Consider the following 15,209-nt stretch of genomic DNA (forward strand, 5'->3'; position numbering starts at 1 on the left):
ATGATGTGAGCTAGGTAAGAGCTAAAATTTAGTAGTATTTCAGTAGGTAAACATTCTGTTACCTCCACTAACTTTGTTCATAGTAATGCTTCTTAAGACCCACTTCACACTCCAAGATGTCTGGCTCTAAGTGAGTGATCACATCACTGTGGTTATCTGGGTCATAATGACCTTTTTTGTATAGTTCTTCCACGTGTTCTTTCTACCCTTTCTTAATCTCTTCTGCGTCTGTTAAATTGTTACTGTAACGTTTTATAGGAGGCAGTGACCAAAACCATCCAAAAGAGAAAATAATGCCAGAAAGGAAAAGTTCAGTTCAGTTCAGTGGCTCAGTCGTGTCCGACTCTGCGACTCCATGGACTGCAGCACGCCAGGCCTCCCTGTCCATCACCAACTCCCGGGGTTTACTCAAACTCATGTCCATCGAGTCGGTGATGCCATCCAGCCATCTCATCCTCTGTCGTCCCGTTTTCCCCGTCTACAATCTTTCCCAGCATTAAGGTCTTTTCAAATGAGTCAGCTCTGCATCAGATGGCCAAAGTATTGGATTATCCGTTTCAGCATCAGTCCTTCCAATGAACACTCAGGACTGATCTTTAGGATGGACTGGTTGGATCTCCTTGTAGTCCAAGGGACTCTCAAGAGTCTTCTCCAACACCACAGTTCAAGAGCATCAATTCTTCGGCACTCAGCTTTCTTTATAGTCCAACTCTCACATCCATACATGACCACTGGAAAAACCGTAGCCTTGACTAGACGGACCTTTGTTGGCAAAGTAATCTCTCTGCTTTTTAATATGCTGTCTAGGTTGGTCATAACTTTTCTTCTAAGAAGCAAGCGTCTTTTAATTTCATTGCTGCAGTCACCATCTGCAGTGATTTTGGAGCCCCCAAAAATAAAGTCAGCCACTGTTTCCCCATCTATTTGCCATGAAGTGATGAGACTGGATGCCATGATCTTAGTTTTCTGAATGTTGAGCTTTAAGCCAACTTTTTCACTCTGCTCTCACTTTCAAGAGGCTCTTTAGTTCTTCTTCACTTTCTGCCATCAGGGTGGTGTCATCTGCATATCTGAGGTTATTGATATTTCTCCCAGCAATCTTGATTCTAGCTTGTGCTTCATTCAGCCCAGCGTTTCTCATGATGTACTCTGCATATAAGTTAAATAAGCAGGGTGACAATATACAGCCTTGATGTACTCCTTTCCCGATTTGGAACCAGTCTGTTGTTCCATGTCTAGTTCTAACTGTTGCTTCCTGACCTGCATACAGGTTTCTCAAGAGGCAGGTCAGGTGGTCTGGTATTCCCATCTCTTTCAGAATTCTCCAGTTTATTGTGATCCACACAGTCAAAGGCTTTGGCATAGTCAATAAAGCAGAAATAGATGTTTTTCTGGAACACTCTTGCTTTTTCGATGATCCAACGGATGTTGGCAATTTGATCTCTGGTTCCTCTGCCTTTCCTAAAACCAGCTTGAACATCTGGAATTTCATGGTTCACATATTGCTGAAGCCTGGCTTGGAGAATTTTGAGCATTACTTTACTAGCATGTGAGATAAGTGCAGTTGTGCAGTAGTTTGAGCATTCTTTGCATTGCCTTTCTTCAATTTAAGTCTGAATTTGGCAATAAGGAGTTCATGATCTGACCCACAGTCAGCTCCATCTTGGGTGGCCCTACACGGCATGGCTTAGTTTCAGTGAGTTAGACAAGACTGTGGTCCATGTGATCAGATTGGCTAGTTGTCTGTGGTCGTGGTTTCAGTCTCTCTGCCCTCTGATGCCCTCTCTCAGTGCCTGCCGTCTTACTGGGGCTTCTCTTACCTTGGACGTGGGGTAGCTCCTCATGGCTGCTCCAGCTCTGCGCAGCCACCACTTGCTGCAAGTGGTTGTCTGAAAAACCAATGGTTGTCTGGGATTTACCTACTAAAATACTACTAAATTTTAGCTGTTATCTGCTTTCACAGTTATATTATCAAGTGTGATTTTTAAAGTCTTATTATTTGTTAAGAGTCAGAAATAGCACTAATCTTATAGCAGTACCAGCTAGTGAACTTCAACTATATCCTGTCTTGTTGGCAGAAAGGGAATGGTTCAATCCAATTTTCTTAAGCTCTTATGAGCTTTCACTGCTTAAAGACAAGTTGAGACACATTGAGCCCAAGAAGATCTTCCCTCACCAGTATATATAAATTCTGTTAAAAATTTCACTTTCCTTTTCCAATTCTTACTCAGTGAGCTTCTCAGAATAGAGAACTTGACTGTGAAGGTAAGGGGTGGGAAAATGCCAAGATGTGTTCCAGGTAGACTTCCTCGAGTAAAAGGATAATGTAATTGGAGACGTTAAAGCAAGCTGATCCTGGCTTCTAGGACAAAGCCCTCCCCTTCACTCCCAGTGTTCCTGAACTCTCACCTGCATGCCCTCTCTCTCCCGCCTCTGTCTCCGTGTCTCACACACTATCTCCCCTGTCTTTAGGACTCCTTGAGTGTGTAAGTTTGAAAAACACTGAAGAAACCCCAGTACTACTTTCACCTCCACTCTTTTCCTTTCTTACACATAAGGAGCTAGAGATTTCAGTTTCTAGATTTTTATAGAAACATTTTAAAGAAAAGTGCCTCATGGAAACCAGTGTTTTCAAGAATTCAAGGGTATCCTTAAAGTGCCCCCAAATTATTTTACACATTTTTTATTTTATCCTTTTCTCCTTAGGTACCAACAGTTAAAATGATTTATGAATTATTTCTTTTTTTTTTATGAGTTATTTCTTATATAAATTACTGTTTTCTCCTTTTGCTTAGCTTAAAAAAAAACAAAACTGGACAGTTACTTTGGTACTTTGTGAGAGAATTTCCCATGTATTTATATTGTTTTTGTGTCACAGGAAGGAAAATCCCCCCGGCAGTGTCTGAAGGAAGGAAACTGCAAGGCTTTGAAATACTCATTTTTTGAGTGTAAGAGATCAATGGTAAGTGCCTAAAGATTTTGAAAAGCTTATGCTCAAAATTAGCTCTGTGGATTTAAATATGTGAGTGACTTAGTAATTATAAATAGGTTGCAGTGATGTCACTTGGAAAAAAAGATGTATTTTTTCTCACCCAGTGAATTAATGTGAGGTTCGTGGAAACCCACTGCTGATTGCTCTGTTATGCTGACCACAGCAGCTGAACTTCATAAATTTCTAAAAAAGAGTTAAGACCATGGTATTGGCAAGTACAAATGGAAAAAAGTTGATGTTGGTCCCTGTGTATTTGGGTCATTTGGCAGTTACACAGCCACAATGTGGGGGTCTAGAGTGTGTGCCCCGTGCCTTACATGTGGATGTGACTAGGAGAAATGTTGGCACCTGTAGTGATGAACTGTGGAGAAACAGCCTCAAGGACATCACAAATCCCATGGTTTCTACTCTAGTGTTCTTTGATTCAAAGATCTACAAAGGTCTTTGGAATAGAACCAGGAGCTTTGTCTTTGTGAAAAGAAAATAAGAAATCACAAAAATGAACATTCCTTTAAAAACAGCAGCAACTTTAACTTGAACATGCTCTTGATTGGTCAGCAGCACTTAAATCCCTTTCCTTTTGTTGATAGGAAAAGCAGAGCACATAAGATATTATAATCTGGGAGGCTGGAGAAAAACTGCTAACTAATCAGATCCAGGGAGGTGTAAAGTGAGATTAAATTTGGCAATGCTTTCTCAAGTGATACAGTTCTTTGCCATATTTTCCTGTCATTTAATGTAGTAAAAGAGGATTTTCTTGCCTTCTCCCACACAGTTTTGTTACCCTTGTAAAATGCAAGCCTTTAGACCTTTCAAGAATGTTAAATCATGTTTATATAATTGAGAAGTCATAAAGAACAGTTAGTGTAGGAGGCGATGAGGTGTCCTTATTAATCACAATGACTGGATTTGTAATAAACTCCCTGTTAATTCCCATCCTGAAGCTCAGGCTTTGATCTGCAAAGAACATTAAGAAATCAGAACATGTAAAACTTTTCCACAGTTTATCTGCCTTCTGCAGACATTTGTAATAATCTTGAGTAAAAAGTAAACATGCTTCTAACCATTTCTAAATATCAGTACAAGGCAGAACTTCACTCACACTTTGACTTCAGAAAGAGCAGTATTGGGAACTTTTTAGCAGATTTAAGAGATCTTGTCACCTTTCTTCAAGACTAGGACTTAGTGTTAGTCCTCCAGTGTAAGGAACTAACTGTTGCAACTTCAGTTGGCAAAAACCTGAAATAAAATGATTTAAATTGTGCTGGTAATTTTGCTTAATATTTCAAACAATGGGTATGTAACTCAGTGAAGGTGAGATGGTAGGTTTGAATTGGCTGTGCCCTCTTAATAAATAGCATCTCATCATCCTGATCATGATTCCCCTGTTTGAAGATTACTTACTTTTTGAAAATGTGGCTCTTAGCTACTGTATCTAGTGCTCAGATGAAGAAATAGTGGTCTGTCCAACGCTGGCTGTGTTGTCCTCATTAATGGAGTTTAGCTCTAAACTGATTCATTCCTCGGGATTTCTGTGGGATGGCACTGACTGTGCAGTCTTGCCTTCTGTACTAACTAGGGCCCTCCACCCTGTGGCACCACCTAAGAAGTGGCTGTACAGTGAGGCTTAAGTCAGAGAGCGTGCAGCTGACCGATGGGTAGCAATTTAAGGACTTGTCATCTCAGAATGGCTGTGTGTTACATATATTTCACGGCTCTTTCCTCAGTTACTATTTAAAGACGCTTGAATATTAACCGAAATAAAGCTTAATTAGAAAGCCAGCTTTGTTAGAAGAATAATGTATATTGAGTGTACTCCAGAAAAAAAGATGAATGTAAGTTGGACTCAAGAAGAAAATTCTTCCTGTGACCGTAAATGGAATTTTTGTTTTTAATGCCATCTTTCCCTCTGTTATTTATTTTTTTTCCTGCCCCGAGCTGTGACAGTTGCCTTTTTGATATGCTGGAAGCTGGTTTACTCCTCTCATGTAGTAACACCTGTTACCAAAACTGTGTTTGATTATGGTGTCCAAATTATGATTTACTTGTGTATTTATTTTCAGTTGGATGCCAGATCAAGATTCAGGGGAAGAAAAGGATATTGATACTACTATGTTGAAACCAAGATGAAAACAACAAAGGACTCTGGTCATTAAACCAGAGAAGCCAAAATAAGAAACATACTTTTTGTTACATCTGTTCAGGTGGACCAGTTTTTTCCTCCATGAAACAAGAAAATGGATGAGTTCTGGTTTCCAGTAGGTATAAATGATTCTCTTGCTCTAAGTTATTCTTAGAATAAAAATTTAATTGAATAGTTGTGAGCTGAGAACATAATAGATGTGTTTTAAGAACTGTTCTGAAGCACAGGGAACGGAAAGATTGTTAGTTTCCACTGACTTCTCAACCAGATGACACAACTCTTGCATCCTTTGTCAGTACTGTGGAAGCCAGGGGTGGGACCGTGAGAATCAGCATGCAGCCTGATGAGAAAATATCCGTCTGGAAGGTGTAGGCTAAAACTTTCTTTTATTCAGATTGTACTATTTAGTTCCAAAATAAATTGTGTTTGACTGCTTGGTGAAGAAATGCTTCCCCTGCACTGATTCATTCAGTAACAACCTCGAAACATTAATGTCACTCATTAGGCAATGCTGGGACTATGCAGCCAGGCCTTCTGGCCTCCCTCTCCTGAGTTTTTTTCTGTTTCCTGACCTCATTTTCAGGCTGGCCCTCTCTCCAAAATGGGGAAGAGGCCAGTGTCCCGTCCCCCGCCGCCGCCCTCCCCCCGCTCCCCCGCCCCGCCAAAGCACACATCCTTAAAGTCTCCTATCCAAAAAGAAGAAAGATAACCTCCTTTTCTGGGGTCCACTAATCAGATCCCACAAAAGGACTCGTCTTCTCTGGAACACCTGCCCTTGAATTGGACCAGTCCCTGTGGGAAAAGGGGCAGGACCCCATGGTCTTGGCCAGGGCTGGGTCTTATGCACTGTATTTGGTAATTCATGGCAGAATCACCTTGGTTGAGTGGTGGGCCTTATCCTAAAAGGAAAGGATTCAGAGCAAACTGAAACAGTAGGTGTTGACTTCAGAAGGCAAGACTGAAAATTATGAAATACTTGAAAAAGTTTAGAATCACAGTGATTTTATTCCAGTCACATAATACAGTAGAGCCAGATATGAATCCGAGTTTCCAGTTTTATTTTCAGGATTGAAGAATGATGGAAGAGCCATTGCTTCTTCATAGGTCTGCAGTTCACTGGAGTTAGAGCAATCAAGGTATTCTGTAGCCCTTTGCTTTCTTAAAGGTTCACCTAAAGTGAAAATTCTACATCTGCACTGGTCCTTGTTGCAGAACATCACTGAGGTCTATTTTATATATTATTCATTGGGAAAGAGAAAATGATAGATTTTTTTCAATAACTTGTATATTAAGTGCCACAACTTTTATTAAAAGTTAAGTTTGTTAAGAAACTCAAATTATGTTATAGAGCCCTATCTTTTCTTAGTTACAGCTTTTTTGAGAGCTTCATTGGGAGAAATTCAAATACCTTAAAATTCACTCTTAAAGTAAAAGTTCAGTTTTTTTCTCTTAGTAGTCACAGAGTCATGAAGCCATCACCACTGTCCAATTCCAGAGCATTTATATCACTCCAGAGAGAAGCCCTATCTCCATTAGCAGGTATTCCCTTCTCTCCTTGGGTACCCCAGTTCCTAGCAATCACTTATACATTTTCTGTCTATAGATTCACTTATTCTAGATATTTCATAAACTTAGAATTATGTAATATGTGACCTTTTGTGACTGGATTCTTTCTCCATGTTTTCAAGGTTCATCTATATGTAGCATCCATCTGTACTTCATTTCTTTTTATGGCTGAATAATATTCCATAGTATAAATATACCGCATTTTATTTAACCATTTATCAGTTGATGAATTTTTGGGTTGTTTGTACTTTGGGGCTATTATGACTAATGATATGAACATTCATGAATGAATTTTACGTGGACATGTTTTATTTCTGTGTCATATGATAACTCCAGCTTTAACTGATGAACTGCCAAACTTTCCACCACAGTGGCTACATCATTTTACATCCCCACCAGCAATGTATGAGGATTGCAGCTTCTCCATATCACCAACAGTTGTTATTTTTCATATTTTTGTTTGTTTTTTATATCATAACTATTTTTAAGTCATTTTTGTTTTTTGAAAATTGTTTTGGAGTATAGTTGATTTACAATGTGGTGTTAGTTTCAGGTGTGCAATCAAATGAATCAGCTGTGAGTGTGTGTGTGTATTTCCCTCTGTAGGTTTCTTTTTCCATACCATTACAGAGTACTGAGTTCCCTGTGCTGTGCGGTAGGTCCTGCGTATCTCTTTTATTATAGTAGTGTGTGTATGTGCATCCTCATCTCCCAGTGTCTCCCCTCCCCACTTACTCCCTGCTAACCTTAAATTTGTTTTCTACATCTACAACTTCCTTTTTTTAAAGATAAGTTCATTTGTATCATGTAAGATACCGCATGTAAGTGTTACAGCGCTGTTTGTCTGTCTCACTTCACTCGGTATGACAATTTCTAGGACCATCCATGTTGCTGCAAATGGCATAATTCTGTTCTTTTTCTTTGGCTGAGTAATATTCTATTGTATATATGTATCGCATCTTTATCCACTCTCTGTTGCTGGACATTTAGGACACTTCCATGTCTTGCCTATTGTAAAGAGCATTGCAGTGAATATTGGGGTGCTTGTATATTTTTGAATTATGATTTTCTCCAGATATATGCCCAGGCGTGGGATTGCTAGGTTATATGGTTGCTGGTGGTGGTTTAGTTCCTAAGTCGTGTCCAACTCTTGCTTACCCTCTGTCCATGGGATTCTCCAGGCAAGAATACTGGAGTGGGTTGCCATTTCCTTCTCCAGGGGTTCTTCCTGACCCAGAAATAGAACCCAGGTCTCCTGCATCACAGGCAGATTCTTTACCAACTGAGCTATGAGGGAAGCCCTGCTATTTTCAGTTTTTTAAGGAATCTCCATAGTAGCTGTACCAATTTACTTTCCCATCAACAGTGTAGGAGGGTTCCCTTTTTTTCACACCTCCTCCAGCATTTATTGTTTCTGGATGGTCATTTTGACTGGTATTAGGTGATACCTCTTTGTAGTTTTGATTTCATTTCTCTAATAATTAGTGATGTGTTAAGCATCTTTTCATGTGCTTTTTAGCCATCTGTCTTCTTTAAAGAAATGTTTATATAGATCTTATGTGCTTTTTTTTTTTTTAACTGAGTTGCTTGCTTTTTTGATATTGAGCTGTTTGTACATTTTGGAGATTAATCTCTTGTTGGTTCCTTCATTTGCAAATATTTTCTTCCATTTTGAGGGTTATCTTTTCATTTTGTTTATGGTTTCATTTGCTATACAAAAACTTTTAAATAGGTCCCTTTTCATTATTTTTATTTTCATTACTCTAGGAGGTGGATTGAAAAAGATCATACTGTAATTAATGTCAGAGTGTTCTGCCTATGTTTTTCTCTAGGAGTTTTTTAGTATCTGGCCTTGCATTTAGGTCTTTAACCCATTTTGAGTATTTTTGTCTATGGTGTTCATTCTTTTACATTTGCTATCCAGTTTTCCCAGAACCACTTAGTGAAGAGACTGTCTTTTCTCCATTGTATATTGTTGCCTCCTTTGTCATAGATAAGGTAGCCATAGGTATATGGATTTATCTCTGGACTTTCTACCTGTTCCATTGACCTATACTCTGTTTTTGTGCCAGTACCATACTATTTTGACTGCTCTAGCTTTGTAATCCTAAGTCAGGGGCCTGATTGCTCCAGCTCCGTTTTTCTTTCTCAAGATTACTTTGGTTATTCATGGTCTTTCATGTTTCCATACAAATTGTAAAATATTTTGTAATTCTGTGGAAAATGCCATTGTTAATTTGATAAGGTTTACATGGAATCTGTAGATTGCTTTGGGTAGTGTCATCATTTTCATAATATTGATTCTTCCAGTCCAAGAACATGGTATATCTCTCCATCTGTTTGTATCATCTTTCATTTCTTTCATCAGTATCTTATAGTTTTCTGAGTACAGATCCTCTGCCTCCTTACATAGTTGTTTTATTCTTTTTGATGTGATGGTAAATGGGATTGTTTCCTTGATTTCTCTTTCGGGTCTTTTGTTATTAGTGTATGGGGATGCCAGATATTTCTGTTAATTAATCTTGTATCCTCCCAGTTTACCAGATTCACTGAAGAGCTCTAGTGGTTTTCTGGTAGCATCTTTAGGATTTTCTGTGTATAGTATCATGTTATCTGGAAAGAGTGAATTTTACTTCTTCTTTTCCAATTTGGGTTCCTTTTATTTCTTTTTCTTCTCTGATTGCCATGGCTAGGACTTCCAAAATTATGTTGAATAAAAGTGTTGAGAGTGGACATCCTTGTCTTGTTCCTGATCATAGAAGAGATGCTTTCAGTTTTTCACTGTTGAGAATGATGTTTGCTGTGGGTTTGTTGTATATGGCCTTTATTATGTTGCGGTAGGTTCCCTCTATCGGAGAAAGCAATGGCAACCCACTCCAGTACTCTTGCCTGGAAAATCCCATGGATGGAGGAGCCTGGTAGGCTGCAGTCCATGGGGTCGTGAAGAGTTGGACATGACTGAGCGACTTCACTTTCCCTTTTCCCTTTCATGCACTGGAGAAGGAAATGGTAACCCACTCCATTGTTCTTGCCTGGAGAATCCCAGGGACAGGGGAGCCTGGTGGGCTGCCATCTATGGGGTCGCACAGAGTTGGACACAACCGAAGTGACTTAGCAGCAGCAGCAGGTTCCCTCTATGCCCCCTTTCTAGGGAGTTTTTATCATAAATAGGTGTTGAATTCTGTCAAAAGCTTTTTCTGAACCTATTGAGATGATCATATGGTTTTTATTCTTCAATTTCTTGATGTTGTATCTCACTGATTGATTTACAGATATTGAAAACTCTTTGCATCACTGGTATAAATTCCACTTGATCATAGTGTCTGATCCTTTTAATGTGTTTTTAGATTCAATATGATCATGTTCTGTTGAGGACTTTTGCTTCTATGTTCATCAGTGATATTGGCCTATAATTTTTTTGGTGATATCTTGGTCTGATTTTGATTTCAGTATAATGGTGGCCTTGTATTGGTAGAATGAGCTTGGGAATGTTCCTTTCTCTGAAATTTTTTTGGAAGAGTTTCAGAAGGGTAGCTGTTAACTCTTCTCTGCATGTTTGATAGAATTTGCCTGTGAAGTCACCTGATCCTGGATTATTTGTTTGTTGGAAGATTTTTAATCAGTTTCAATTTCAGTACTTGTGATTGGTCTGTTTGTATTTTCTGTTTTTTCCCTGGTTTAGTCTTTAAAGGTTGTAACTTTCTAAGAATTTGTCCATTTCTTCTAGGTTGTCAATTTTATTGGCATGTAGTTGCTTGTATTCTCTCAAAATGCTTTCTATTTATGTGGTATCTGTTGTAACTTCTTTTTCATTTCTAATTTTATTGATTTGAATCCTTTCCTTTTATTCTTGGTGAGTCTTGCTGCAGTTGTTCAGTCACTAAGTTGTATCTCTTTGTGACCCCATGGACCGCAGCATGCCAGGCTCCCCTGTCCACTATCTCTTGGAATTTGCTCAGATTCATGTCCATCTAGTCAGTGATGCTATCTAACCATCTCATCCTTTGCTGTCTCCTTCTCCTTTTGCCTTGTCTTTTCCAGCATCAGGGTCTTTTCCAGTGAGTTAGCTTTTCACATCCAGTGACCAAAGTATTGGAGCTTCAGCTTCAGTCCTTTCAATGAGTATTCAGGATGGTTTCCTTTAGGATTGATTGTTTTGATCTCCTTGCAGTCCAAGGGATTCTCCAACACCACAACTTGAAAGCATCAATTTTTTAGCACTCAGGCTTCTTTATGGTCCAACTCTCACATCTGTACGTGTCTACTGGAAAAACCATAGCTTTGACAGACCTTTGTTGGCCAAGTGATGCCTCTGGTTTTTAATACACCATCAAGGTTTATCATAGCTTTCCTTCCAAGGAGCAAGCATCTTTTCTTTTTTAAAGTGTCTTTTAATTTCATGGCTGCAGTCACCATCCACAGTGATTTTGGAGCCCAAGAAAATAAAAGTCTGTCACTGTTTCCACTTTTTCCTCTTCTCTTTGCCATGAAGTGATGGGACCTGATGCCACGATCTTATTAGTTTTTTGAATGTTGAGTTTGAAGCCAACTTTTTTACTCTCCTCTTTCACCCTCATCAAGAAGCTCTTTAGTTGCTCTTCACTTTCTGCCATTACAGTGGTATCATCTGCATATCTAAGATTGTTGATATTTCTGGCAATCTTGATTCCAGCTTGTGCTTCTTCCAGCCTGGCATTTTGCATGATGTACTCTGCGTGGAAGTTAAATAAGCAGGGTGACAACTCCTTTCCCAATTTTGAACCAGTCTGTTGTTCTGCGTCTGGTTCTAACTGTTATTTCTAGACTTGCATACAGGCTTCTCAGGAGACAGGTAAGGTGGTCTAGTATTCCCATCTCTTTTAAGAATTTTCCACAGTTTGTTGTGATCCACACAGTAGAAGTCCATTAAGCAGAGGTAGATGTTTTTCTGGAATTTTTTTGTGTGATCCAGTGGATATTGGCAATTTGATCCTCTAGTTCCTCTGCCTTTTCTAAACCCAGCTGAAGGTTTATCAGTTTTCTGGCTGAAGGTTTAATTTCATCTTCTCAGAGAACTAGCTTTTAGTTTCATTGACCTTTACTGTTTTCTTTATCTCTGTTTAATTTATTTCTGCTCTGGTCTTTATGATTTCTTTCCTTCTACTAATTTGGGGTTTTGTTTGTTCTTTCTGTGGTTGCTTTAGGCATAAGTTTAGGTTGTTTATTTGAGGTTTTTCTTGTTTCTTGAGTAACATTATATTGCTGTAAACTCTCAAACCTGGTTTTGCTGTGTCCTCTGGGTTTTGGATCATAATGTTTTGTTGTCACTTGTCTCTACATTCTTTATTCCCTCTTTGACTTCTTCAGTGATCCATTGGTTATTTTGTTTAGCCTCCATGCCTTTGTGTTTTTTAGTTTTTTTTTTTTCCTGTAATTGATTCCTAATCTCATAGCGTTGTGGTCAGAAAAGATGCCTGATATGATTTCAGTTTCCTTAAATGTACCAAGACTTGATTTGTGACCCAAGATGTGATCTGTCCTGGAGAATGTCCTGTGTGCACCTGAGAAAAAGTGTATTCTGCTGCTTTCAGATGGAATGTTCCATAAGATAGCAGTTAAGTCTCTCTGGTCTAGTGTGTCATTTAAGGGTTGCATTTTTTTATTAATGTTCTAGCTGGATGATCTGTCCGTTGGTGTAAGTGGGATGTTAAAGTCTCCCATTATTAATGTGTTACTGTTGATTTCGCCTTTATGGCTGTTAGTATTTGCCTTGTATATTGAGGTGCTCCTATGTTGAGTGCAAGAAAAAGACCCGTATGTATGCTGTCTACAAGAGACCCACTTTAGACCTGGGGACACATATAGACTGAAAGTGAAGGGATAGAAAAAGATATTGCATGCAAATGAAAATCAAAAGAAAGCTGGAGTAGCAATACTCACATGAGACAAAATAGAGTTTAAAATAAAGACTGTTATGAGAGATAAGAGTTTCCCTGGTGGCTCAGACTCTGGTAAGGAGTCTGCCTGCAACGCAGGAGACCTGGGTTTGATCCCTGGGTCAAGAAGATCCCCTGGAGGAGGGCATGGCAGTCCACTCTAGTATTCTTGCCTGGAGAATTCCATAAACAGAGGAGCCTGGTGGACTGCGGTCCATGGGGTCACAAAGTTGGACATAACTGAGCAGCTAATAAGAAGAAATAACAATTGTAAATATATACATGCACCCAACATAGCAGTACCTCATTATATTTTTCATCCTTTTGATTGTGGTCATTCTACTAGACATGAAGTGGTATCTAACTGGGATTTTGACTGCCATTTCCCAAATGGTTAATGATATTCAGCATGTTTTTGTGTGCTTATCGGCCATTTGTATATCTTTGAGAAAATGTCTATTCAAACCCTCTGCGCATTTTTCTTTTAAGTGAGTCTTTTTATTGTTGAATTGGAAGAGGTTATTTGATACATTATGTATACAAGTTACTTAAAGATGAATGATTGGCCTTTGAAAAACACATGTTTTCTCCCAGTTTGTGGTTTATCTTTTTTAATGCTGTCTTTTGGAGAACAGTTATTAATTTTTATGAATTCCAATTTTTCTTTTTGGTGTATCTAAAGGAAGCCTCTGCTTATTCCAGACTTGTGAAAAGTTACTCCTGTTTTCATCTGAGTGCTTCCTAGTTTTGGGGTACATATGGGTCTGTGATGCATTTAAATAATACCTAGTACCTATATTTTAAATTTCTAGTTGTGATAAAGTCTACATGATGGGAAGTTTACCATCTTGATCTCTTTTTTAATGATTTTATTTATTTTTGGCTGTCCAGGGTCTTCACTGCTGCTTGGGCTTTTCTCTAGTTGCAGCAGGCACGGTCTGCTCTCTAGCTGTGTCACATGGGCTTCTCGTTGCAGTGGTTTTTCTTGCGGAGCACAGGCTCTAGGGTGCACGGGCTTCAGTAGTTGCGGCTCCCAGGCTCTAGAGCACAGGGTCAGTGAGTGTGGCGCGCTGGCTTAGGTTCCCGCGGCATGTGGGATCTTCCCTGACCAGGGGTCGGACTCACAGCTCCTGCACTGGCACTCAGGTTCCCCACCACTGATCCCCCGGGGAAGCCCTCGGGCATACTTTAGATTCTCGTTTTCTATACACATACCTAGTGAGAGAGGCCAGGATCAAGAAGCCTGAGAGCTGGGAGTCCTCGGCCACAGTTCTGGCTCTGCTGTCAAAAGCTCTGGGGCCTCTGGCAAGTGCCTCCTGCTGCCTCAGTGGTGTCCAATTCTTGCGACCCCATGGACTGTAGCCCACCAGGCTCTTCTGTCCATGGGATTTCTCAGGCAAGAATACTGGAGTGGACTACCATTTTCTTCTCCAAACCATTTTTAAGGATACAGTTCAGTAGTGTTAAGTAATTCACCTTGTTATGCAACCAGTTACTGGAACTCTTCTCATCTTAGAAAACAGAAACTCTTTACCAATTAAACTATTCCCCATTTCCCTGTCCTCCAGTTCTACTGATGTAGAGCACTGTTTTGTCATTTCAAGTGTTTGTTAGCTGTTTGTAGATTTTCTCTGGAGAAATGTCTATTCAAGGTCTTTGCCCACTTTTATATAAAAGGCATTGCTTGATCTTTTTTTTTTCAATTAAATTCTGGTTCTTTCCATTTTCTAGATACTAACTCGTTACCACATGTATGATTTGAATATATTTTCTCCCATTTCATTTCACTCTGTTGGTTGTGTTCTTTTGATGTGTAGTTTTTTTTTTTTATAATAGTCCAGTTTATCTGTTTATACTTTTGTTGCCTGTGCCAAGAAATAATTCCAGTCCAAGAAAGCTCTTCCCCTAAATTTTCTCCTAGGAGTTGTATCATCTTCTTATGTTTAGCTCTCTGTTCCAGTTTGAGTTGATATGTGTAAGGTTAGGGTCCAGTCTCAGTCTTTTGCACATGGTTGTCCAGTTTTCCAAACACCGTTGACAAGACTGTTGTTTCCTCATTGAATGGTCTTCTTCCTTGTTGAAAGTTATTTGCCCATCAACACTAGGGTTTATTTCTGGGCTCTTTATTCCTTTGCACTATGTGTCTGTCTTTATGCCATTGCCACACTGATTTGATTAGTGTAGTTTTCTGTTAAGTTTTGAAATCAAGAAGTACAGGCTTCCAACTTTGTTATTTGTCAAAACTGTTTTGGCTGTTCAGAGTCCCTTGAGATTCCATGTGAATTTTAGAATGGACTTTTCTATTTCTTAATGAATACCAGTGGGATTTTGATGGGGAATATTTTGAATCTCTACACTTTGAATAGTATTGGTATCTTAACAACACAGAGTTTTCCAATCCATTCATACAGGATGTCTTCTCATTTACGTCTGTCTTTAATTTCAGCAACATTTTATAGTTTTCAGAGTTATAAGGCTTCTGTGTCCTTGGTTAGGTTTATTCCTAATTATTTTACTCTTTTTGATGCTGTTGTAAGTGGAATTTAAAAAATTTTTCAGAGTTTTCATGAAATGATGGATTAATAGGTAATTT

At 39.1% G+C, this 15,209-nt stretch overlaps 1 protein-coding gene across 1 annotated transcript in view; it reads left to right on the top strand.

Moving 5' to 3' along the window:
• Positions 1-5,581, top strand: part of LOC133065174 (cytochrome c oxidase assembly factor 5) — a 30,544-nt gene extending 24,963 nt beyond the window's left edge. The window contains exons 2-3 of the mRNA XM_061155955.1: positions 2,879-2,962; positions 5,056-5,581. Coding sequence (XP_061011938.1) covers positions 2,879-2,962; positions 5,056-5,097 — 126 coding nt within the window. The 3' untranslated portion in view covers positions 5,098-5,581. The remainder of the gene's footprint in view (positions 1-2,878; positions 2,963-5,055) is intronic.
• Positions 5,582-15,209: the final 9,628 nt, after the last annotated feature.

The sequence above is a fragment of the Dama dama genome, chromosome 11, assembly GCF_033118175.1.
Source record: "Dama dama isolate Ldn47 chromosome 11, ASM3311817v1, whole genome shotgun sequence".
Lineage (NCBI taxonomy): Eukaryota > Metazoa > Chordata > Mammalia > Artiodactyla > Cervidae > Dama > Dama dama.